At 37.5% G+C, this 26,579-nt stretch overlaps 1 protein-coding gene across 2 annotated transcripts; it reads left to right on the top strand.

Moving 5' to 3' along the window:
- The first annotated feature begins 2,432 nt into the window (after nt 1-2,432).
- LOC132774835 (DGAT1/2-independent enzyme synthesizing storage lipids-like) lies at nt 2,433-26,579 on the top strand. 2 transcript variants are annotated; one of them, XM_060775317.2, is made up of 7 exons: nt 2,433-2,534; nt 6,969-7,284; nt 10,937-11,101; nt 13,232-13,425; nt 22,599-22,659; nt 23,802-23,941; nt 25,423-26,579. In XM_060775317.2, exons 1-7 carry the CDS (start codon nt 2,433-2,435, stop codon nt 25,525-25,527), a joined length of 1,083 nt encoding a protein of 360 aa, XP_060631300.2. In that variant the 3' UTR covers nt 25,528-26,579. The 2 variants fall into 2 exon arrangements, with proteins under 2 accessions (XP_060631300.2, XP_060631302.1); XM_060775319.2 differs by lacking the exon at nt 2,433-2,534 and adding an exon at nt 2,574-2,796.

Below are 26,579 nucleotides of genomic sequence, written 5' to 3' on the forward strand. Positions count from 1 at the left end.
ATCTTGCTTCAAACCCATCTCCTGATTCACTGAGTGATACATTTTGTGAGGTTTGGTGGCATTGCAGCTCATTAATTTGAAGCCCATTGCCTAAATGCATATTGTTCTTATTTGTATTCCGAAGTTAAATTCATTTAACCAGTTTGCAGTTGTTCTCTGTGTTATTGTGATTCATACAGTGCTGGACACTTGTCTACTTAAACTGAGATTTTCCCTAACACCACACCTACTAGTGAGTAGACATGAAGGCAAATTAGCCAACTTTACTCAACCCTTTTGGTGCTTCTCTATCAGTTGGGTTTTCTGTTTTCTACACCTGTTCCTTCACTCCTATTCTGTCTTTCTGTTGTTGTGTGCTGTTAAGTCATTTCTAACTTATGATAGTTGGAGCCTCCAGTAGCGCAGTGGGTTAAACCACAGAGCTGCTAACTTGCTTACCGAAAGGGTTGCAGGTTCGAAACCGGGGAGCAGGGTGAGCTCCCACTGTTAGCCCCAGCTTCTGCCAACCTAGCAGTTCAAAAACATGCAAATGTGAGTAGATCAATAGGTACCACTCCGACTGGAAGGTAATGGTGCTCCATTCAGTCATGCTGGCCACATGACCTTGGAGGTGTCTATGGACAATGCCAGTGTTTTGGCTTAAAAATGGAGATGAACACCAACTCCCAGAGTTGGACCTGACTGAACTTAATGTCAGGGGAAAACCTTTACCTTTACTAACTTATGATGGTTAGCTATCAAGGGGTGTTCTTGATTAGATTTGTTCATAGAGGGTTTACCTTTGTTTTCCTCTGAGGATGAGATTGTGATTCAGGTACAAGGTCACCCTGATCTCCAGACTCATAGTTCAATTCTCAAACCACAACCCTATGCTGGTTCTCTGCCTTTCACCCTCCCCTTATGCAATGGATGATATATTTTGATGGATATGTTATGGATTTACTTGGGATTAAATCATACAGAAAATTAAAGTGACAAATTCCTGCTCGTTATTACATTTTTCTTTTAAAAAGCATACTCATGTAAGTCACACTGAGTTAAATGAGCAAAATATGTGATACATCACCAGGTTTTGCAGGTTGTATTTCTTGATAGGTAGTGAGGAGCCATGGAGCATGTAGTGATTTAGTTCTGCAGGAAAATGTCCTTCCTGTTCTCCAAGGCCCCTTCAACACTGTCACAGAATGCAGTTTGAAACTGCATTATACAGTCAGTGTAGAGTGACTCGTATGATGCAGTTTAACTGCATTGAACTGCATTATGAGTCTATATTGACCATAGCATGCCATTTGAAACTACATCATATGGCAGTGTAGATGGGGGCAGACAGACTCAAAATACTTCCACTTAAGAATTCGTTACCATTAATGCAGTGACTGATCTCTGTGGGCAATCTCTTACTGCTACTATTACCGGAGGTGAGTGCAATTCATCACTACCTGAGAGGAGCAAGAGAGGCTGGCTGGGAAGAAAGTAGTGCAATCTTGCCAGCCTTGGCTTGGCGGAGGGGTATGGCTTCCCAGCTGGCCTAATTCAAACCCTGAATGAGATAAGTTGGGAATCCCCTTTTAGTGTGCAATTGTAACACACCATCAAATCTAATGCATACCCCAATTTTGACAAGGTGATGTAGCCAAAAAAAAGGTGCACATTATATTAACGTAAATACGGCATTTTATTTCATTCTTTATCAACTTTCCTCAAGCAAGGAACTTCAAAGGCAAGTGAACAGTGTACATTTTGATGAGGGTGAGAGCATAGCAAAAATAAAGGAGAGAAAGATCAGCAAACTAAACAGGATGTAAGATGAAATCTCATACTTAAGGCAGTCTTTGCGAACCTGATAGCTGCCAAACATCTTAAACCTGATATTTATAATGTAGGCCATCTGAGGGCCCTTCCACACAGCCCTATATCCCAGAATTTCAAGGCAGAAAATCCCACATTATCTGAGTGTGGACTCAGATAACCCAGTTCAAAGCAGATATTGTGGGATTTTCTGCCTTGATAGATTTTGGAAGATGCCAATAATAGTCAACATAGCCTTCATTATATTCCCTGTAAATCCCTTGGACTGCTCTAGAAACCAAATTTCAAATGAATAAGTTAATTAAATGTCAACTCAACCAATTAAATGGATTGGATTATGACTAGTGGTGGTAATGAATTAATTTACCATTTCCTGATATTTAACATTCTTACATTAATTTTCAGTCTAATGTTCTAAGCTTCTGAAGGGAGATATGCATGTGATATTACATGGAACCCATTTCTTAGTTACATGTGACAAAACAACGGTGAATTCAAACCATCAAATGATCAAGTGAAATTTTAGAACAGAACTTTCCCCTGATATTCCGTCTCTATGACTACATTAGGTGTGGGTGGTGCTCCACCTCTGAGAACATAGGTGTGTGGAGTATTTCCTTCTTATGAACAGCCTACTCACGGGTTTTGCCACTACTGGCACTGGGGATTTCCTCCTTTCCCTCCCTTCCAGGTTGAGCGTGTGGATAGCCATGAGCAGCTATGAGGTGAGTTGATGGTAGAGGGCAAAAGGAGAGAAGCTTAAGGGGGTTGCTTTTGCAAGAACTTTTAATAAGCATGCCTGGGCTGTTTGGACATGTTGTCAGGGCGAGGCATGTGAAAGAGCTTCAGGTATACCGAACAGGTACCTGAAGTGATAGCACTCATGAACCGGTGAGGTAAGAAAGACTTGGAGCTTGAGTCTCTGAGAAGCTATATTCCCTGTGAACTGAAACTATGGCTGAAAAGGAGTGAAGGAGAGGAGTAAAGGTAAGTGTTGGCCAGCAGCAATGAGAGCCACGAAGATGGCACAGCTATGTGGGTAATATCTAAAGTTTAGGGCCAGGAAGCAAAATTCCCATGAGCTTGTTCAGTTATTTAATTATATTTTATCTGCTGGGAAATGCTAATGTTGACCCACTTAAAAGGAATGTGGGAAGGATTACAATACATTTTCTGGCTACTCTAAAGTTTCAGTCAAAAGCCAAACACTATTCAGAAGTTTTGTTGCTGGGAATGTAAATAAGGACCACAGGCTTGAATGGGAATGATTTCTTAATCATTAGACATATTTTTCAAAGTGGTGTTTTAGAAAAATAAAATGAAATCCCTCTTCCACTAGCTACAGTTAGAGTAAATTTTAATGTCTCTGAGTTAATCTTTTTCATGTGGAAAAAGATCTGAAAGTGCATTGCAGGATTTATCAAACAGGAAATCTATATTTGCCATTCAAGTAATACTTATCAACAAGGGAAGCAACCTTCTCAGCAGAGAAAACATTGGCTGCAGTAGGATAATATTAAATAATGTCCCAACTCACCTACCTTTTGGGCTCAGGCCATCTCTCTTAGTTCTTTTTCCAGTGCATCAGCTAGAATAAATCCTCTAGAATTTATATCTGTTTTGGGGAGGGAGGGGGTTGGTAAACACTGATCCTCTATGTTGTGCAAACTAAACCAGTTAGTCTTAAATGGGATGAGAAAACTGTCTCCATCTACTTCAGCTCTGTTCTTGTTCCTTCCTGTAGAACTTCCTGTTAGCACACCTCCAGGGTTTTTTCATCAGCGAGTTTCTTAATCTGCCAATAATTCTTTGTAAAGCTTCCTGGCAGTTTGGTACTCAAAAGTGTGAAATAGAACTCAGTGGCTTGAAAGGGTCCAAACTATTCAATCACAAGTACAGGATGAGCCTTCATTATTGAGAATGCTTGGGACCAGAAGTGTTCCATATTTCAGATTCTGGAATACTTGCATAGACACAATGAAATATCTTGGAGATGAGATCAAAGTCTAAACATGAAATTCATTACACTTTATACATATAACCTGAAGCTAATTTTGAAAATAATACTTTCAATATGTTTGTACATGAGACAAAATTTGTGTGCATTGTATTGTCAGAAAGCAGTCACAAGAATGGATACTTTTGCATTTGGGAGTAATTTATATTTCTGAATAAGGGATATTCATCCAGCCACTGTGGCAAGGAAGCACATTTGAGGTTATAATGTGTATTGGCCAGTGTAACAACAAAGCACACCTGCACATTTACATGGAACAATAACAACCGAAAGATAACCTTTTAAATGACAGAAGCTCAAAATTGTGTCAAGGGAGCCCAAAGTGAAGAGGCAGAAGTATCATTTTCTTTCTGTACAGTACTCCTTCTTAGAAGCTCCTTCAGGAGAGTAGAAGAGGAAGAAGAGAGACTGTAATTTGGGCAGTGGAACGTGAAGAGGAAGATGGGGCTGTGCCTGGGAAGCCTCATTTGCACCCCACATACAACTGGCATCTGCCCCCTCACTATGGAGGTTCAATTGTAAGCCTCCTTGAGTCCCCCTCGGGGTAGAGAAAGGTGGGATATAAATAAGGTAACTAATAAATAAATAAATAAAAGGGCAGCTCTGGAGAAATAGCAATAGTGTGCAATAACTTGTGACCTGCATTGTTCCCTTGGGTTCTGTCTGCTTTATATAATTATATCAGTTTTGTGCCATCTTGTCTGCCAAGATGATTCCAAGATTTGTAGCTTGGCAAGGCCTTAATTCTTTTTTAGGGCATTTTAGTGCCTTTTTCCCAGGGGTATAGCTATATGTGAGTGCAAATGAGAGCATTGGTCTCCCCAAAAACAAGATTTTTTCCTCTGGTTCCCAAATTTCTAGCACTGTTTAAGGTGAGACATTATAAATTGTTCACTCCTAGAAACCTCATTTGTCATGTTTGCATCCCATTGGTAACTTTGACTTCTCCTTTTCTTTCGGATGCTTTTGAAATATACCTCTAGTATCCTAAAAGTATATTTATGGTGAATTTTGGGGAGGAAGTGAAGGAACATTTTATTGGGGAACATAGAATTCTCATTTGGGAGTTCATTTACCCCGTGATCTGTAGCTAAACTACCAACTTTTTCCAGGATTCATTTGGATGGAGTTGTGACAATTAAAGTAGTATGAAACTGATAGAATTATGTAGAGCAAAATCACCAGTAATCAATAACTTATTTTGTTTAATGTAAAACACATTAGAGCAGTACAGCCTTAGCCAGAGTAGTCAATGTTACGGAATGCTGAGAGTTACAGTTCAGTAACATCTGGAGGACTATGCAAATTTCACATCTGATTTAAGTGCTGTTGATTTATTTGCTTTTGCAAAGAACCCCAGCTTTACAGTGAAACCACAGTGCTATTAATATTTATCTGGGAAATGGAGAAAGACCAGTGATCTCTAAGATGAAATATAACAGACTACACTGTGAATTTATTTGTAGGGTTGCTGTCCTATGCACACTTGACCTGAAGCATACCCTGTGACATTCCGTGATAATTGATTAGATATATTCACAAAAGAAGTTGGGATGGGATCTAGATTCCCATGGAAGCTATTATTCAACATCTCTTGGAACCTAATCAGGCAATACATGCATTGTTTGTTCCCCTCTCCATTTTACTCAGTTCACAATAAACTGATCCACAATCTGCTGAATGAAATGAAACTTTTTCAGAGAATAAATTTGCAGGAACATTCTCTGACACATATGCTGTGGAATAGATGCTTTACAAATGGATATGTTTCTTCTTTTGTGTCCCTGTATGTGCCTTCAAGTCATCTGTTAACTTATGGATTTCTTAAGTTTTCACAGGCAAGGGATACTGAGCGATAGTTTTTGCCAATCCCTTCCACTAATATAGAATCTACAGTCATCATTGTTCATTGGCAGGCTCCCATCCAAGAATTGACCAGAACTGATTCTGGTTTAAATTTTGAAATCAGATGGGATCTGATACATTTAAGGTAGTATTTAGGCCCCTTGGGGGCACTTCTCATTTGAGTTAAAACCGTTGGGTTGTTCCAGTGCACCTTCCCAGAATAAGAAAATACCCTCAGCAATATATCCCTAAATGCACTTTATCACTGATTTAGGATTGTCTGCATGCCCCATCTCTACCTGAAAACTCTATCCCAGTTATATCCTACCTTGTCCACGTCCAGCATTATTTTTAAAAATTTTAAATTATTTATTTATTTATTTATTTATTTCGGTTGCTTCTACCCCGCCCTTCTCACCCCGGGGGGAGGGGGGATCTCAGGGTGGCTTACAAAAGTGAGGCACAATTCGATGCCCGCATCACATAACAGCAAAAGACAATAACATCAGTTAACAGAAACAGCAATTCTAGCAATAACAATTAACAGAAAACAATAATTATTATAGGCAAAAACAACCATAAAACCAATAAAAGCAATAAAACCAATACAAACCTCATTGACAGTCAGCGTTTCACAATCTTATAGTTCCAATTCCAATTCCACAATTGTCCTTTCAATCCTATGCATCCGGTTATCCATATTTAATTGTCAGATTGCCCAAAGGCCTGGTCCCACAATCACGTCTTTACCTTCCTCCTGAAGGAGAGGAGGAATGTTGATGCCCTAATTTCCCCCGGGAGTGAGTTCCACAGGTGAGGGGCCACCACTGAGAAGGTCCTGCTCCTCGTCCCCACCAACCTCACTTGTGATAGCGGTGGGGTCGAGAGCAGGGCCTCCCCAGACGATCTCAAATTCTGGGGTGGGACATAGAGGGAGATACGTTCGGACAGATACACTGGACCGGAACCGTACATTTGGCCCAGCCATAGGTTTTAAATGCTTGTTGTTATTGTTACTGTCTATTGTTTACTTTTGTTTATGAGATTTATTTTAACTGTTGTATTGATTGTTTTCTTATTGTTTTTACTGTTGATGTACTTTGGGCTCGGCCTCATGTAAGCCGCACCGAGTCCCTTGGGGAGATGGTAGTGGGGTATAAATAAAGTTATTATTATTATTATTATTATTATTATTATTATTATTATTTGGGGGTGACAGCATAATTTGGTTTGTCTTAAAATAATATAAATGGCATGGAAAGAATTTCATTTTCTTTTTCCTTTTTCTTTTAAACAGGAGTTGATTAGTATGAATAAATCCCACATCAATGGACAACCAACGATGACCGACGCAACACATCTTGCATACCTATCAGAAGAATTGATTTTTCTGAAACATCTTTTGGGAAAATGTTTAGACTGGATGGGTACTGTTGCTCTGGCTATATTTTGTATTCCTCTCTTCATAATATTTCTTCTCTACGTTTCTGCTTTATTCTTCCTAATATATCAGAAGACTCATAACCTGAAAGAAGATTATTACAGTAATATATGGGATGATGCACGATTGATTTTATCAACCATGTGGGATAAATTTGCAAGATTTTGGAATGGTAAGCTAAAGTGGAATCATATGAATTTTCAAATGTTTTACAAGGCAATCTATATTTTAGTATCAAATCAATATATATCTGTATTTACTCAAGTATAACATGCCATCAAATAATAATGCACACCTCAATTTTGCAGGTGCACATTACAAAAAATGGATCTGCCCTTGAATGTGATGTGCACATCAGTGAGGCAAGCAGCATGAATGAGATCATTTGGGAAGCAATGTTCCTCCCTCAGGCTGAGGCGGGCAAACGTGTCAGCCTCTCATGATTCCCAAATGGCAATGTACTTTAGCTTTAAAAAGGCAAGCATTAGACTGGGATAGAGTTCTTTTTGTTTGCAGTGTTCTATGTCTAAGTAGATTCTCATTCTATAGATGGTATCTGTTTTAGGATAATATTTGCCAATTTAATAAAACATGCATTTCATAAAGGACAGAAATTGGTGTATTGGCTACAGGGCTGAAAATCCTTGCTCTATGTGATTGGTTCTATGTATGTTAAAAGTTTTCTCTTCATGATTTGGGCAATGTCAAACACATGGAGAATATTTTAAATTGTTTGTAAGTTTCTTTGGATTGTATTGTCTGCTATAAAGGAAGTCAAATTATTATATGTTGGAACTAGGTGTGTTTAACATGGAGAAGACTGCAACATGACATGATATGCATGTGCTTTCAAGTTGCCTGTTGACTCATGCTATCCCTACAGATTTCATAGTATTAATTTGGGCAAGGAATAAGAAATGTTTTAGCAGTTCCATCCTCTGAAATGTAGCCTATAGCACATAGTATTCATTGGTATCTCCCATCTGTATAAACCAGGGATGACCTTGCTTTAATGTCTAACTATCTTTTGACGTTTAAAGGAAAGATATGCAGGAGATGGAGCAAATTGTTCCTTTTCTGCTCCAGAGACTAGAACATGAATTTATGGATTTAAATTGCAAGAAAAAGATCCACCTAAACCAGTGGTTCTCAACCTGTAGGTCCCCAGGTGTTTTGACCTACAACTCCCACAAATCCCAGCCAGTTTGCCAGCTGTTAAGATCTCTGGAAGTTGAAGGCCAAAACATCTGGGGACCCACAGGTTGAGAACCACTGACCTAAATATTAGGAACATTTTACTGTTAAGAGTTGTCCAGCAGTGGAATAGATTGTCTCAGAATGTGATGAACTTTGGAAGTAATAATTGACAAGCGGAATGGGCATTTTTAAGGAGTGTTTTGGTTTTGTATTTGGTTGTATATTCTTGTTTGGCAAAGGTTTGGACTAGGTAGACTGTGAAATTTTCTGGTTTAAGATTCTATGATATTAGCAAATTTAAGAACTCAAACACTGATGTAAATTGAACATCCCCCCTCCCCCGTCCCACTTCCCATCCCTGACCTGGGCAATTGCGTTACATTTAAGAGATTAATTTCAATGAACAAATAAATAGCAACTTCGTAGCATACAGTTTTTAGTGGTATACTAAAGACAAGGCAATTTCATGTATAAATGGAGATAGCGTTGTACTGCATGTAAATACATCCTAATTCAAAATGATACATGGGCACCAGTATGTACCAAAATGTGCATGCAGACGGCCCTTGCTGATATGAAAAAAAGAGCAAATATTTCCACAGAAAGTGATGCTAATTTACTATATCTATCAAAATCAAAATGGCTGCTCTTTCATACAGTGGAACTTCTTGAACTCTTGAACCTGTATGAAATTGGTGAATGGCATACAAGTGGATATCTTCATTCCTTATGTTAAATATATGATGGTGTGGGAAACAATTATTTTGGTACCGAAGTTTTAATTCCTCCCACCACCCTACAAACAATTCCTCTTTTTAAAAAGTATGTTAATATTATAGCAAACCCTCCAAAGGTTTTCTGGTGGAATCTTTGGGACTGGATTGTGATACGATGTAGGGCGTGGGTGGGAGTAGAGGCCTCCTTCCAAAAGGCCTTGGCTTCTATATTTTGTAGTTATGTCAATTGTCTAGTTCACATAGTACAAGCATCTAATTAATATTGCCAAAATAATCTGTTGGAATGACATACTGATAAGCAATGAGTAGTTGGTTTATATTTGATCAATTGATTATGAAATTCAATTCCTGTGAGTGAGATGACATAGTGTAAGAATTCACCCAGCATATCAAGAAGTATTAATTGGATCATGAAATTCAAAGCAAGTATTAGTACTATATACACACATGTAAACATTTAGAAATTTTGGTCAATAATTGATCATAAGAAACTGGGTTGACTTCTCCATAGTTCAATGTAACTCTTATCAAACAGTAATCATTCCCTTCTTTGAATAGAGTGTTGAAAGGAATCAATGTAGCCTTTCCTGGTAGAAACTAAAAGAAGCACTGACTCTTATTCTCCATGCCAAGGCATGGAAAAACTCTCTGTGCCTGGGTAGAAGAATTGTAGCAGCAGCTCTTCAACTCTTGCAATGGAATTAGAGTCATTTATAATGGAGGAGATAGAAAGAGGGGGACATCAAAGATAAGAGGCATAAATTAAAAAAAAATGTTTCCTGCACATTCATTTTGTTTAAATAATCCACTGGGTTGGATTATTATATTACAACTAGCCATCCCCTGCCATGCGTTGTTGTGGCTCAGTCTATGTATATGTGTTTTGTGTGTTTATATATGTGCATATGTGTGTATATATATTTGTGCATGCGTGTGTGTGTGTGGTTTTGCTCATGCATTGTAATGTATTTCTTATATTTTTTGGCTTTTAAAGTCTCTTCTGCTGTGTTTTTCAGTGTTTTTATGAGTGATGGTCACTCATTGGCCTGATAAGTGTATTGTGTCCAAATTTGATGTCATTTCATCCAGTGGTTTTTGAGTTATGTTAATCCCACAAACTAACATTACATTTTATTTATATATAGATACTATCCATCCCCTGCCATGCATTTCTGTAGCACAGTCTGTGTATATGTGTTTTATGTGTGTATGTATGTATATATATGTGGTTTTGCACATGCGTTGTAATGCATTGTTTAATTTTTGGCTTTTTAAGTCTCTTCCACTGTATTTTTCAGTGTTTTTATGAGTGATGGTCACTTGTTTGCCTATTGGGTGTATTGTGTCCAAATTTGGTGTTAATTCATCCAGTGGTTTTTGAGTTATTTTAATCCCACAAACAAACATTACATTTTATTTATATAGATGTACTTCAGAGGATTTCAAGTAACCATTTGATTGTGACTGCTTACTTGTCAATGCAATGCATAATATGAAGGTTGCAAAATAAAATATAATGAATATATGACAGAAAAATGTTTATAACCATGTTTCAATTTGCGATGACCTCAATAATTTCATATTTTTTTAAAGAAAAAGAATACAGAGGTGATTTTATCAGTTCTTTCCTCTAAAAATGTAGCTAGCCTTGTTTTGTAATCACTGGTAGTTTCCCATCCAAGTACTAAAGATTTGACATTATTTACTCCCACTAGTTATCCCTGAGTTTAGCTCCATTCAAGCCAAGATCAGACAGGATCTGGCTTGAGTAGAGCCCTTCAAGGTACTTAGATCCTATACAGTGTTGTTAAATAGTGTAAGTAAACACAAATTAGACCCAAGTGCAGTTTTACTTAATTTGAAGTAATCCTTTTTTGAAATTCTTAATAGGTTATGAACTACATGGAACAGAAAACCTACCAGATGGACCAGCTATACTTATTTATTATCATGGTGCAATACCTGTGGACTACCTGTACTTTTTAACCAGATACTTTCTTTTAAAACGTCGGTGTTGCTACTCAATAGCAGATGACTATCTTTTCAAATTTCCAGGTGATCTACTTTGTTAATGTAAAGGGGTCATATTTTTCAAATAGGATGGGTGATACTAAATGCCTTTACATGCTTTTTTGCCCTAAATGGAAGGAAATTTCAGAGGCAGATTTTTATGAGTTCAATTTTCTAATGGTGTAGCAATATGCTGAAGTGCTAGTGCTCATGCCTAGCCAAAGCCACACATACAAGGAGTACCCAAAAATGAAGGCTGCTGCGTTAATATCAACAAATCAATGTTACTATGTTTCACATCTACTAAGAGGAGGGTGTTTTTATAACCCTCACCCCATCTGTCGCGAAGCCTTGGGAGGAACTGTTGCTGCTGCTTACCAATGGGGAGGGAACAGAAGCAGGAGGCACTACAGTCAATAAATACGCAGTTAGTCTGGACTCAGGGCCAGACAGTACCTTTATCCCAGGAGCTTCAGCAGCAAACAGGAGGGTGGCCGGACTCTGTTCCCTCAAAACGCGGGATGAACTATACATGGCAAAAACTGCAAGATTCTCAGGTGCTAGAACATCTCGGTTCTCAGCCGAAAATCTGCATCTTGGAATGTCTGTATGTCCCTGCAATTGGAAATCATGGGATATTTTATCTAGGCTTGTTCTCAGGTTTTAGATGTTTGTTCCTGATTGGTCAGTTCTTAAAAAGAAGGTAACAGTTGAGTAGAATGTGAAAACTTGTTTGTGTGCTGGAAACTTCATGAAATGTGTGGAGGGCGCATTTTCTCTGACCAGAGCAAAGTTGTGGCCCCCAGTCAACTTTGTACATCTTTTCACAATAAGAGAAATCAGGAATAGGCATGTATAACCCAAAAACAACATTGTGCCTGCACAGATGGCCCTGCAGCTTATATAACCCAGGAGCAGAAATTATACAATGATTCACATCTTCACATGTTCGCATCTTAAGGCTTTTTTTTTAAAAAAAAAACCTGCCGAAATTTCCAGGGGAAGTCCCACGATGACCATCTTGGGAGCCTTTAAATTCTGCAATGAAGCAGCAAGTGTGGGCGATGGAGGCAGAAATCCTGGGACCAACAGGTCTGTATTTGGACCTCTTCTGAAGTCCCAGGATTTTTTTTTGCCTCTGTGATTTGGTGCTGTTTGGAAGCACCCTCAGATGTGAAAGAATGAGGATACATTCAAGGATGGAATGCAGTTTCATTTCTCATACCTTTGGAGTCTAAGCTAGTAGTACTTTTTATTGCCTGCTATGCCTTGTCCCTAAAGCTTCTCCCAACCAGTGAGCAGCAGCAGTTCCAACAGACATTCCTGAGGCTTCACAGATGGGGGGAGGACTTGGGCAGGATCCAAGAGGCCAGGGAATAGTTCCCTACATCCCATCCCCCAAAAGGTATGTGCATCTATCACTAATAAGATCATACTGTATAGCTCCCTGGAATGACTACAGCATATTGTCATGTGAACTATTCCAAAACATATGGGTACACTTGGAGTTTCATTTATGGGCCACTAATTTCCATAGAAAATATAGTGTAAGTATCCTAAACCTTCATATATTTGTAATCAACCAAGTGTTTGATTTTGCTTTGCTGTGATTTCCATTGTTTTGGAATCTAAAGAGGATTAGGGTTTCATATTGAGCCTTTCCTTTACTCCCTCTTTACTGACTTGTGACCCTAGAGTAGCTTTCTCCAGCCTGTTTTCCAGACCTATGTATAAGGACTTCATGACTATATATTTCACCCCTTGACAATAATCCAATATATGAGGAAGGATACTATGTTCAAGGAAATTTTCCAGCTTTATATAGATCAGGACAGTGCTTCTCAGACTACCTGGGATGGCAGACCAAAAGATTATTTCATTTGCCTCAACATGGGAAATACCACTAACATATTTGTGGCCACTGGCTACAAATATTTCTTTCTTTTTAAAATATACATGCTACAGACTGACAGTTGTTGACTGCAGACCACCTCAATATAGGCCAACTTCCTTCAATTCAGAATATATACGTTTGATGAATTTTTAATATCATAATATTAATGTATTTTCCTGGGAAAATATTAAGGATACATTTTAAGGGAAAATGACATTTAAATGCAGGTGTGGTTTTATTACCGTTTACTGTTGGAACTTATACAATACTTGTTTTTACAGGCATTAAATCTTTAGCAAGCGTGATGCGCATTTTGCCTTGCTCAAAGGAAGAATGTTTAAATATTCTAAAAAATGGCCATCTACTGGGAATTTCTCCAGGAGGAGTTCGAGAAGCACTCTTTAGTGATGAATCTTACAAACTTGTATGGCATAAACGTAAAGGTTTTGCTCATCTGGCTTTAGATGCTAAAGTGGTAAGTATTATGCTTACATTATTTTTCATCCAACTATATTAGAATACCATGTTTTATTTAAAAGTGGAGAAATACAAGTAAAACATGTTTTTACATATACATCACTTTTTCCTTTCTGTAAGTCATTTGTTCATATTCCTAACCCTCAGATTAAATAATGTGCCTGTGTTAATCCTGAGACTTCATGTTACCATACAGCTGGAAAAGGGAGAGTATAATTGAAAGCTGAAAAGAAGAAAGCCAGGGTTATGATAATGTTTAGTGGACATTGCCTGCCCTTACTTTAATCAGTGCTTTGGTTCATATGAGATAATATACCAGGAGCCCCTGGTGGAAGTAAAGGTAAAGGTAGTCCCCTGACATTAAGTCCAGTCATGTCTGACTCTGGGGTGTGGTGCTCATCTCCATTTCTAAGCCGAATAGGCAGTGTTGTCCATAGACACCTCCAAGGTCATGTGGCCGGCATGACTGCATGGAGCGCCGTTACCAGTGGGTTAAAACCTTGTGCCGGCAGGAATGAAGACCAACAGGTCGCAGGTTTAAATCTGGGAGAGCACGGATGAGCTCCCTCTGTCAGTTCCAACTCCCCATGCGAGAGCATGAGAGAAGCCTCCCACAAGGATGGTAAAACATCAAAAACATCATCTGGGCATCCCCTGGGCAATGTCCTTACAGACAGCCAATTCTCTCACACCAGAAGTGCAAGTTGCTCCTGACACACAAAAAAAGTATACAAAAAAACCCATAAGCATAAGAGCTTGGAACAATAGGTTTTAAAATTATATTGATAATGTTAAGTGTAAGAACCTGTAAAATGGATTTACTAGAATAAACACTTATATTTGAGATAATTTCATTAGTTAGGTTACCATTAATTATCTGCTTGACACTAGTGTGGGGCCATTTGTGTGAACTATTGCTCAGTTTGGAAGGTACCATGCCAACATAGTGAACAAAGAAGACTAAACCAAAATAAAATAAAATTGAAGGAATGGAAGAAAAATACAGTTAGGTGACAACATGCAATATCAAAGCAAATAATGTAATTATGTAATATTGGCATGCAGTCAAGAAAATATATAGACACAAATAAAGGAGTGTAAAATAACGAAATAGTCTTCTAAGGCATATTCCAGCCTCACACTCTTAAATGAAAAGTCTTATACAGATGCTATTAAAATACTAAAGACTAGTTATGATATGCTAAAGCGTAAAGAGCCACATTTAATGTGTCTATTAACAGACTGCCACAAGAATACAACACTCTATAAAGATTGACAAATAAAACCTATAAATTGGCTTAGTCTAAGGCAGTTCTAATAGCTACATTATCTTTATAAGAATCCTATATAATGTATGTAGGACTGTAACCAAGCATTTTTAAAATATAATACACGTCTACCAGTTTCAAAGGATAAAGCGATGGTTCCCAACATTTTTTTTTACCAGGGACCACTTGACCAGGGACCACTCTCCAAAATTAGTACCAAAAGGGTTACGAATCCATTTTTGGTCAACTTTAGATTCGGTTTGGGGTGCTGATTCAGAAAATTGCATTGGACAGACCTCATCAGCTCTAGCTTTTGATACAGATATATGCCATGGTCAGCGACAGGGAAGGAGTGGCAGGTGGCGTGAAAGGAGCAGAAATAATAGAAATAAAATAGAGGAAGATGGCTCGCTGACCAGATTTTTGTCCTTGTTACCCACTGGTGGTCCATGACCCACAGGTTAAGAACCACTGGTATAAAGCAATGCTACTCAGGCCCCTTCTTCACTGTCATATAAAATCCTGATTATCTACTTTGAACTGGATTATTTGGCAGTGTAGACTCATATAATCCAGTTCGAAGCATATAATGTGGATTATCTGTTTTGATAATCTGGATTATATGGCAGTGTAAAGGGGCCTCAGAATGTCTATCTGTAGTGGGTTTCCAGGAAAGATTTGATGAAAAACCCCATTGATCCTCCAGGTCAGATATCTTAACAGTCCTAATGCACCTCAGCCACAAAGGCTGAAAACATCATCTTCTCTCACATGCACTCTTCTTAACAAAAGAAATCTCTGAATAAAATTGATGTTGATGGAAATGAAAGGAAATAGCTTATGCATATCAGAAGAAAAAGAAAAGTTAAAAATGATGCCCAGTCATTTTCTTTAATTATTATTATTATTTACAGTATTTATATACCACTTTTCTCACCCCTAGGGGGACTAAGTTGTCTAAAATGCCTTTTCAGATAAAAGAAAGTTCAGGAGATAACTATGTTGATCCTATGGTTAGTCTCGCCTAGAAAAGAGCCATTGTTCCAGTTGGGTTTACCTATATGTTGATTCCCTGTTCAACAGTCAATCAAACAGATCTACTCTAGTCAGGAGTAACCATACCAAGAGTGGGTTGTTGTATGTTTTTCAAGCTGTATGGACATGTTCTAGAAGCATTCTTTCCTGACGTTTCACCTTCATATGTAGCAGGTATCCTCGGAGGCTGTGAAGTCTCACAACCTCTGAAGATGCCTGCCACAGATGCAGGTGAAACATCAGGAGAGAATGCTTCTAGAACATGGCCATACAGCCCAAAAAATCTACAACAACCCAGTGATTTCGGCCATGAAAGCCTTCGACAATACATACCAATAGTATTCCAGCTAATCTTAGTAATGAACAGTAGAAGGTGCCCTTCTATTTATTTTTTTTTAAAAAAAAAACAACCCAGCCTACCAAAAATCCAATAAAGTATCTGTAAGCTGGCTAAGCAAGAAGGCAGTGAGAGGAGAAGGAGAAGGGAAATCTACCTTCTTGCTCTTTATTGCCCTGCTTTCTTCAAATTTTCTGAACAATCTCATTGATTATGTCTGCCACTATAATTAGGAGGTTTATCCCAATCTGGAAATTGCTTCTGTACAGATAGATCATTGGAGCATCTTTAAGCATTTCTTTGCAATCTTCTTTTTACTCAACCTTTCAATCTGGATTCATTAAGATCCAAAGGCCATATTTTTCCCAGAGATTCTAGAAAAAACAATTTGATCAGCTATCAAACATCTGCCTTCCCTTTTTTAATTGGAACAGTGATTATCAATAAAATATTAGAAATTAAAACAGGGTTGAAAAAAACAAGTAGCAAGAACCAAGTCAATTGATGAAATTAAAAATAAATTGTTGGAAGAAATATAAATTTAAAAAACTTGTCAGCATGTTGAAAGTTTGCAAATATAAACATTCAACTATTCAACCACAAAAACAAGATAAAAGCTGTCCTTAATACAAAACAAACACTAATCCAGATTGGATTACTGCAATGCACTCTACGTGGGGCTGCTCTTGAAGACAGCCCGGAAATTTCAGTAGGTCCAACGGGCAGCACCCAGGATACTAGCTGGAGCGACTTGCAGGGAGCTGTCTACCCCCCTGTTTAAGGAGCTCCATTGGCTACCGTTCATCTTCCGGTCCCAATTCAATGTGCAGGTTCTTACCTACAAAGCCCTGAACAGTTTGAGACCCGCCTACTTGCGTGACCACATTTCTGTTTACGAACCCATGCGATCTCTTCGTTCATCTGGCGAGGCCCTGTTCCCACTCCCGCCCCCTTCGCAGGCATGATTGGTGGGGACGAGGGAGAGGGCCTTCTCTATGGTGGCCCCCCAACTCTGGAACTCTCTACCTAAAGATATCAGGCAAGCCCCCACTTTGGCAGTCTTTAGGAGGAGCTTGAAAACGTGGCTGTTCAAGTGTGCCTTCCCTGAATGAAAGAAATAATGCCCGATATGACCAATTTCCTTCTATATGTCCTCTGAAGCACTTTATCCATCCGTTGGATTGATCCTCCGATATCACTTTTTAAAACCCCCATGCCTAGACATACCCTACTCTGTACATGCCCAGGGTTTTAAAATTTTAATCTACATCTGGCCTTGCCATAATGTTTTTAAATCTTTTGTGTGTTATTGCTTATATGTTCAATTGTATTATTTATATTGTTTTATTTGCTTGCTTGTTTGTTGATGCATTGTTGTATTTTTATTTGATGGGCTTGGCCTCATGTATGCCGCTCCGAGTCCCTTCAGGGAGATGGTGGCAGGGTATAAATAAAGTATTATTATTATTATTATTATTATTATTATTATTATGAGCCCCAGTGGCACAATGGGTTAAACTCTTGCGCCGGCAGGACTGCTGACTGGCAGGTCAGCGGTTTGAATCTGGGGAGAGTGGGTTGAGCTCCCTCTGTCAGCTCCAGCTCTTCATGTGGTGACATGAGAGAAATCTTCCGCAAGGATGGTAAAACATCAAAACATCCAGGTGTCCCCTGGGCAACATCCTTGCAGACAGCCAATTCTCTTAACACCAGAAGTGACTTGGAGTTTTTCAAGTCACTCCTGACATGAAAAAGAAAGACCTAAAAGCCAATGAAAATGAACAGAAATGAAAGATTTTAAAATAAGCATGGCATTGAAATTAAAGATCCCACATTCCACACCCCTTCTGTTTTGGTTCCATTCTGGCTTTGAAGCTAAAAAATAATATAATGAAATGCAACTATAAATTAAAACTTTTAAAAATAACTTGGTTATTTCCTTCTCTCTCTATTACTACATAGTTTAATAAAGGCAATTTATATTGTGTGTGTGTGTCAGGAGCAATTTGAGAAAGTGCAAGTTGCTTCTGGTGTGAGAGAATTGGCCATCCGCAAGGACATTGCCCAGGAGACACCAGGATGTTTGATGTTTTATTATCTTTGTGGGAGGCTTCTCTCATGTCCATGAGAAGCTAGAACTCGACAGATGGTAGCTTATCCCATATATATGGTAATAGATTTTTTTTTCACTTCTATCCTCCCCCTCCCCCAATGAGAATATGTCCAAAAATGTGTTCTGTTTACACTCTAAGGTGGGCGTTTGATTTTAAGAGATGATCATAATTCACAGTCCACACTATTCTGAAGCGCCTTCTAGTGATCCCATGGAAGTTTTCACAGGACAAATAGGATTGAATGGAAAGGAAAGAAAATGATCAGATGTCACTTTTCCCATTCAGATAATGTAAAACCTATCCTGGGTTAATAACATTCAAAACACTAAAAGACTTGTATTTGCAAAATAAAAACTTTGTGGATACCAAAAAGGATTCATTCCCAAGTCCCTACTGAAAATGACATATAGCCACAATGGATGTGGCAGCAAACCTTGACTGAATGGTACGCTGTGCTGTATTGGCTCTCCTGCTGCTAAGGAGCATGTCAGTAACCTATTTCTGCCGTTGAGTTACAAGGCAGAAGTGAGTGGGTGGAAGGCTCCTCAGAAGTGGGAGAACCCAAAAAAATGTTGTGTGTCAGGTTGATAGGGCTTGCTGCCAACTCCACTATTGCTCTATGACATGTGTGATAGGGTCTTATAAACCTCACTTCATGAAGCTTGCAGAGAGACTGCAAATGCAAGGAGAGGCTTATAAGCCCCTATTTAAAACGTTGTAGGACAACAATGCAGTAGCAAACACTGCCAACCATATGCTTTAGTCTTGCAAAGAAACTATTGCTTAAAAGGCAAAAGTGGTCCCCTGATGTGTCCCCAACCACACATGCAAAGTTATGGTTGTTGAATCCATTGAGCATGAGCCCAAAGATACTGGGAGTGGGGCACTATAGTCTTTTTGAACCATATAGTTTTCAAACACTTTCCTGCATTAGCTTTAAATTAGACTTGAACTAGTCAAGCGTTGAAACTAGCACACACAGCCCCTCTAATATAGTCTACCATTTTAAAATTGAACTAACATAAGTTTCCCCTTTCTGTCAAATTTAGCATTTAAAATATAATTAAGGCTGGCTCTACATCGCCCTATATCCAAGGATCTAATCCTAGATTTTCTGCTTATCTTAGATTAGATGGCAGTGTAGACTCATATAATCCTGTTCAAATCAAATCATCTGGGATCAGATCCTGGGATATAGAGCACCGTAGATCCCGCCTATGATATTGGCTATCCAGTGTCTCAATTGTTTCCCTTTAAGAGGGGTTTAATAAAGCAAAGTGGATAACGTGATGTGATCACATGATTATAGGTTTCCATAATCTGTTGTTGGCTTCATTGCCTAAACTTTCAGGATGAGGAAATTCTCAATATGATATTATGTTATACACTTTGATGTTCAAGACATTGCCATAAGGAAGAGAGATGCAGGACAGAGGGGAACATCAGACAATTACCCTGTTGTGAGCAATTTATGTGAGTCTGCTCTTAGTACTAGAGAAGGGAGTTGCAAAGCAGAAAGGAAAAGAAAGGGGAAATTTTTTATTTGGATGAGCAAGAGTAAAATAAGACTCTGATATTTAAAAACAAATGTAGCCCAACAGAGTGACATCAGGATGAATCAAACTTAATTGTTCTATAATATATGAGAATTCATTTTTACATGTCTTTTGAAGAATTGTGATTTAAACAACTTAAAGTGTCAGGATATCATCTCCCTAAGAGACCAGATATCTCATACTAAGATCAGGGACTGGTAAAACTAGAACTAGTAAAACAGGCTTTGCATGCATGATTGGGCACGAAATGTCAACACTTCATTTAGGAAGAAGTTTCTGTCTTTCTGGGCGCCTTCTGAGAGCTCATTAGCATTTTTACTATAGATCAAACAACTCCTCAGGAATCAGTTGCTCTTCTTTGACTTGGATTTGTGTGAAATCTGACTGCCTGGAATTAGTATCAAAGAAAATCTTAAATGAAAAGAAATAGCTTATTAAGAAAATTATATGTCTTCACGTGACATGTAAATTACATGATTGGGAAGACTGTTGCTAGCGGCTATTGCTACATTATTAAGACAAAGACAGGGATGAACAGAAAAGAAGTTGGGTCTGAGACTATCCGTTTATATACCCAATGAAGCATCAGAGGGATAGGCACAGGAATTCTACCTGTCTCTGTCTGTGTCGCCCTCTTTAGGCATGTAGTAGCATGTTGGGTTTGAAAGGATATTAAAAATGGTCAGAATACAAGTTTTGGGGGTGTTGAGAAATACTCTCTGTATATATTTCACATTTCAACATCAGTGTCAAAAATACGTAGTATGATTTCGCATAGGAGTTTTGCTATTAGAAGAATCCTGATGTGAATCTTTGTAGCTGAGGACTTATTCTGCACAAAATTCACAGATGGGTATTTTAACAAAGAAAGCAGTATTTTCTACATAAAAAAATGTTTCAAGGCATAAATATGAACTCCTGAACAGAAAATGCATTTTCATGAAGAAATGCTATATATCCCCTGCAGAAAATAGTATTTTCTGTGCAAAAAGTTCCATAATCAGGGAATTTATTCTACACAAAAATGCACACCGGTGATTTGCACAGAAAACAGAATTTTCTATGCAGAAAGTAACATTCCTGCTTTGAAATAATGTTTTCCATGCAGAAAATGCTGTTTTCTTTGCAACAAAATCAAACAAAACCCACACACATGCAAATTTGGTGCAGAATTACTTGAGACTGTAAAATAGCCTTTAGAACTGTGTGATTTCTTAAAACATTCTTGTAGTTGGAAGAAAACAGGAATGGGAAGAAAAATGTTACCACCCCAAAAAGAAAGTTAGAGAAGAGTTACATTTGTAGACTTGAGTAAGCATGGTTTCAGTCTTCTCTATTTCCAAAAATGGTGTACATAAAGCCTGTTTATCTGGGGCCACATATAGACACAGGGCAAATCTACATGAGCAATTTACTATTAACCAATCTTGAGTAGCATTACTCTGGATCAGCCCCAGGGGTGACTACTCTGCATGCCTAAGTCTTACTGCAGTCATAGGACAGAACCACACCATCCGGTGGGAGAGGAGGTGGAAAAGAAGGAAGGTAATACTCATCTCCTCTCTGTGAGTGCCTTGGCTTACAGATGCAAAGGTGCACATGGATGATGAGGAGCTCTTTGGAGTTCTGTGGACACAACTATGGTAATAAAAACATGATAAAATGCTAAGCTGCAGTGTATGATGTAAACAGGATAGCAGCCATGACTCATATGAGCAGCGGGGCGAATTCCAAATCAGAACCATTCCGTTGTTAACATTACCTCTAAGTGTGAGGCTTAAGTGAAACCTTTTCAAATGTGGGATACAATCACATTAAGTGGCTATGCCCTGCTTTGGGGGTGAGATGGCTCCATATATCAGGTAAAAAGCACAAAGCTGATTCTCACAACTTTGAGGCATGGTGCCCATGTAAACGTGCTCCTAATCTCTTTAATGCCAGTTAACATAACGTTTTCATTTTCAACGTGTGCTATGATTAGGAACATCTAACGAATGCTTCTAAAAATGAGAGTTTAGTTGACTGTTTCATTACTATTTGTTCCATTAGTCTGCATTGTGTATAAAACTATATGTTCAGGTACCTTGTTAAGAGTAGGATTCAACATCTCAAACCCCTCCCCCATACAAGGTTAAAACCCTGATTTTGTGATTGGTCTCTTGCACATGATCATCACATTATACTTCTCTTTAATTTCATTTTCTGCTTCTTGTAGCACATCTGCAAAAGTGATAAGCAGGGAAGGAGAACATTAGCACTCTTTGTTATCAACGTAAGGTATTGAAAGGACACAGGGAAGTTCTCTTTGCCTGTCATAACTTGAAAAGGTCTTCTTAGATGCATGCTTGAGTTAGAACAGGAAAAACCTTTGCTGGGGCCAAGACACATTGTAAGAGTAGTTTGGTGGGATGGGTGGAAAGTTGCAGCACTTTTTTGGTAGCATATAAGATATATAAGATTATTATAATATAGTTAATATGGTCAAATCAGTCATTTCTAGTTGCTATGTGTTCATCATGTGATCATTTATAAGGTCCATATTATCATGTAAAAATTGCTTTAAAATATATAGTGATTTCCAATTAAACATATTACTTGAAGGTAACTAAAAACTGTCCTTGAATTCCCCTCTCTCTTTTCATTTTTGTGAAGGTAAGTCTATCTGAAATGACTAGAAAGCTTGCCTTACCTTCAAAACATAAGAAAATGCCCCTACATCCAATGGGACTTGATGCTTCAAACCGCTCAGGAACATACTGTATAGAAATGAAACTGGTTGCTTTATTCAAAGCTAAACAATGTGCATGTTATGAATGATAAAAAATACATTTAAAACCATTATTTCTTTTATTCTTCCTTAGCCCATCATTCCAATGTATACACAAAATGTACGGGAAGGATATAGGGTCTTTGGGCGAACAAGTAAGCCATACTTTTGTTGTATAATTTACATAATTGAATATGAAATTGGAAAAAAATGTGTTCTCCAGTCTGCAACTCTGTTTCTGACATAGTTCTTTCTTGCATATATAATGTCACCTTGCTCAGTGAAGAAAGTGGGAAAGCTTTTGTGTGAGTATTAGTAGGAGGAAGAGACTTCCATGCAAGCTAAGAGAGACACTAGACATCTGAAACTTTTAATATGTGGTGTTAGTTTGGAGATCTAATTTCAACTAACTAGCTTTAAAATCATTCCTTATCCTGAGATTGAGAAAAATGACGTGTCTGGATAGGACTACCTGTTTGATGCAAAATCAAATATCTAAAATACCAAGGAAGGCTGTCAGGCTTTTCAGACTGCTTTCGCCTTCCTAAATGGTTATATTATAGCTTGTGGTTAAGTTCACCAAAAGATTGTGGTAATACTGGTGAACAAATTTTACCTTCTCAATGTTAGTTCCAAGGGATTTTGAAAAAAAAGGGGGAAAAATCACAGGAAGGAGAAGGAAAGTGTACTTCATAGAATTCATAGAGAGAGGCCTTCTCCGTGGTTGCTCCTTCTCTCTGGAACTCCCTCCCCGTCAAAGTTAGAGCAGCCTCCTCCCTCCCCTCCTTCAAAAAACACTTAAAAGTTTATCTATGCTCCATAGCTTATGGAGAGGTTAATGAGAAATGAAACTCCCTCTTTCCTCTTTCCTGACTGATGTCCTGTCAAGGGTTTACACATTTGTAAAGCCACTTTTATATTTATATTTCTAGATTCTATACTTAAACAGTACTTATTGTTATTGCATTTTATGAGGTCTGATCATTTATCCTCCCCATAGAGTATATTTTATATGCGCTTTAACTATGATTCATTTGTTATTTTATTGTGCTGTGTTTATGATTGTATATGGTATTGAATATTTGCCTTTGTATTTGGAAGCTGCCCTCAGTCCCTTCGGAGAGAGAGGGTGGATTAGGACTGTGTGATTTTATATACATTCATACATATATATTACAACTACGGTTAACAAATAATGTTTAGATTGAAATAATTTATTTAACAGAAATTGCCTACATTTTACAGAACTAAAGTTGACATCTTGTTTGAGACTTGCCCTTTGCTTTTATTGATATAGCATTAGCAAGGTGGGTATATGAACATAGTCGACTGCCTATCCTTCCTCCATATGGTGGATTACCAGTCAAATTTCGTACATATATTGGAGAACCCATTCCATATGATCCAAATAATACTGCTGCAGAATTAGCTGCTAAGGTAGGCTTTTTTATCAATTAATAAAATAAAACATCTTCAATGTCCACTTATAAAATGATTTTGTAATTGAATTCTGTAAAAGAAAAATGAGTTATCTTGGTTTTATTGTTGGTTTTAAATGACTTATTACTCAAACTACCTTTGAAAAGAAAAAAATCAGTCTGCGTATTTTCTAAAAGCACCTAGAATTCGATATGGTCATGCTTGATATTATAGTATAATATTTGGCCATATGGAAGTTGAAATCTGATACAGTCAATTTTCTGTATACATGGGTTTTGCATCCATGGATTCAACCAATCATAGCTTGAAAAAAAACTCAGAAAAAATATTCAGTGTTCATTTGAGTTGTTCATTACTTAATATAATGGGCAGCATTTTATTATACCACTCTATATATTAGAACTTGAACATCTATAGATGCTGGTATCCATAGGGAATCCTGGAACCAACCCAGACAGATACCAAGGGCACACTTCTTTGTAGACATAAGATATCTTAAAAGCCTTCGACAATACAAGATTTTGAATATGTTCACATGTTTGTAAAGCTAAAATATGTTAGTGAAGTATATAAAGTTCACAATCTAACAGTGAAACCAGTCAATGCCCTATATTCTATAGTACCATTTTAAGGAAGTACAGAAACATGTATATTTAATATATTATGTTTAACAGTATTACCAGTGTTAAACCTAATGTTTATTTTTCCATTGATATAAACATTATGGGAACATGAAACTTACATTAATCCATTAGAAACCTTGCAAGTTTTAGATCAGGCCATATGTTTGCTCATTTTATGAATAATGGTAAGATGATAAACTCTGTGTAGAGATAACTGTATGAAATGTCAATAGGAATTTTGCCTCTGCTCACCATTTCTTCCTGGATGTACTGTATTCTCCCCAGCTGCACCTCATGTCTTAAAATGCTTTCCTTGTTAAAATCTATAATTTGGGAAATTATAGCCTTATACTATATAGAACCTTGCAATGCTCTCATTTCCTTGTGTGCTCACATCTTCTGAAATAATTGAAAATAAACTATCCATATTTGGAAAATCAAGAATCCAAATGACGCAGGAAAGAGTAAAATAAGCTGTTTTAATGTGTGCAAACTTCCAGGTCTCGGAAGCTCATTGAGATAGTAGTTAAAAGTTTAGAATGAGAAAGTGATTCTGATTACAGAAAATGCTGTGGTGGTAGCATGTTCTTACTGTTTTTAAAATAACTTTTCATATTATCTTGTGTAATGATTTTTATGTGGCTGTTCTTATACACAGATATTAAGCTTTATGGTGATTTACTTTTGCAGATTTTGTCGTTTTATTTATTAGTACTCACAGGCATTTTATTTTCTCTCAGAGACTTGAAACTGTTTGAGATATAAATGTTTCACTTTCATTTAGTTGATTCTTTCTCATATTCATGGAATGGTACTAATAAATGCTTGATTTTCTTCTTTCCCTTTAATGTCTAGACAAAGGCTGCACTTCAGTCATTAATTCGAAAGCACCAACAAATTCCTGGGAACATGTTTAAAGCACTTATGGACAGATTTCACAATGAAAAAGAAAAGGACTGAATTGGATTTTTACAACCATTATGTATTATTTTATTTTTAATTCCAGGAAAAGATAGAGATGCTTAGGAAAAATTCTACCTCAAGTGTCAAAGCACTTTGACCAGCATGGGATATTCATCATATGCCTGGAAGTGGGGACTGGCATTGGCTGCTCTGATTTAGGCTGAAAAAACATTTGTCCTATTACATTACATTAAATTATATTGTAAATTATGAAAAGTTTCTCTTGGTCAAGAGATATGTTGATAGGCAAAATATTCCTACAAAGTGTTTTCAAAAAATTATTTTTAAAATACATGATTGGGTAGTATTTTCATTAGAATTCACCAAATTCATATTCTAGTTCTGCAAATCTCCCAAAGTCTAATGTACATGAAAATGATAGGCTGGAAGCATTGAACTGGGAATTCAATTTAACAAACTCATGTTTTGAAGGGGGTAGTTGTGTTAATATTGCACGCTATCCACCAAATATTCAAAGTAAGCACATTAGGTGTTGTTTGTTTTTACCACTATGGCTGAGCCTTGAAATAATGTGGATAGTAGAAACACATCAGAGATAGAAAGTACAAGGTGAGAGTGTCAGACTTGGCTCAGGGAGATCCACATTCAAATTTCTGCATGGTTATGTTATTGAATTGATTTTGGTCAGTCATGTGCAGGGTGGTGATAGAGAAAAATTAAGAGTGGAAAGTGGTTATGCACATTGCTTGTGTCATAAGGTTGAATATCCTTTATCCAGAAATCCAAAATTGGAAATGCTTCAAAATTCAGAATCATCTACATGGTGGACTGAGATAGAAACATTTGCTTTCTGAATATTTAATGCACAAATGTTGTTCCATGCATAAAGTTATTAATAATATTGCATAAAGTGTTTATGAAACATAATTAATATCATGTTTAGACTTGGGCCCCATCTCCAAGATATATCTTTATGTATATATTTGCAAAAAAAACAAAAACAAAACCCAAATCCAAAACACTCCTGTTTCCAAGCATTTCAGATAAGAAATACTCAACATGTACAAATAAATGATATTTCATAATAA

This window comes from Anolis sagrei, chromosome 4, assembly GCF_037176765.1.
Source record: "Anolis sagrei isolate rAnoSag1 chromosome 4, rAnoSag1.mat, whole genome shotgun sequence".
NCBI lineage: Eukaryota > Metazoa > Chordata > Lepidosauria > Squamata > Dactyloidae > Anolis > Anolis sagrei.

Coding starts and splice junctions, on each gene's coding strand:
- LOC132774835 (XM_060775317.2), top strand. CDS start 2,433: ATGAACAGCCTACTCACGGGTTTTGCCACTACTGGCACTGGGGATTTC. Junction 11,102..13,231: donor CTATCTTTTCAAATTTCCAG/GTGATCTACTTT, acceptor TTGTTTTTACAG/GCATTAAATCTTTAGCAAGC. Junction 22,660..23,801: donor TAGGGTCTTTGGGCGAACAA/GTAAGCCATACT, acceptor TTATTGATATAG/CATTAGCAAGGTGGGTATAT.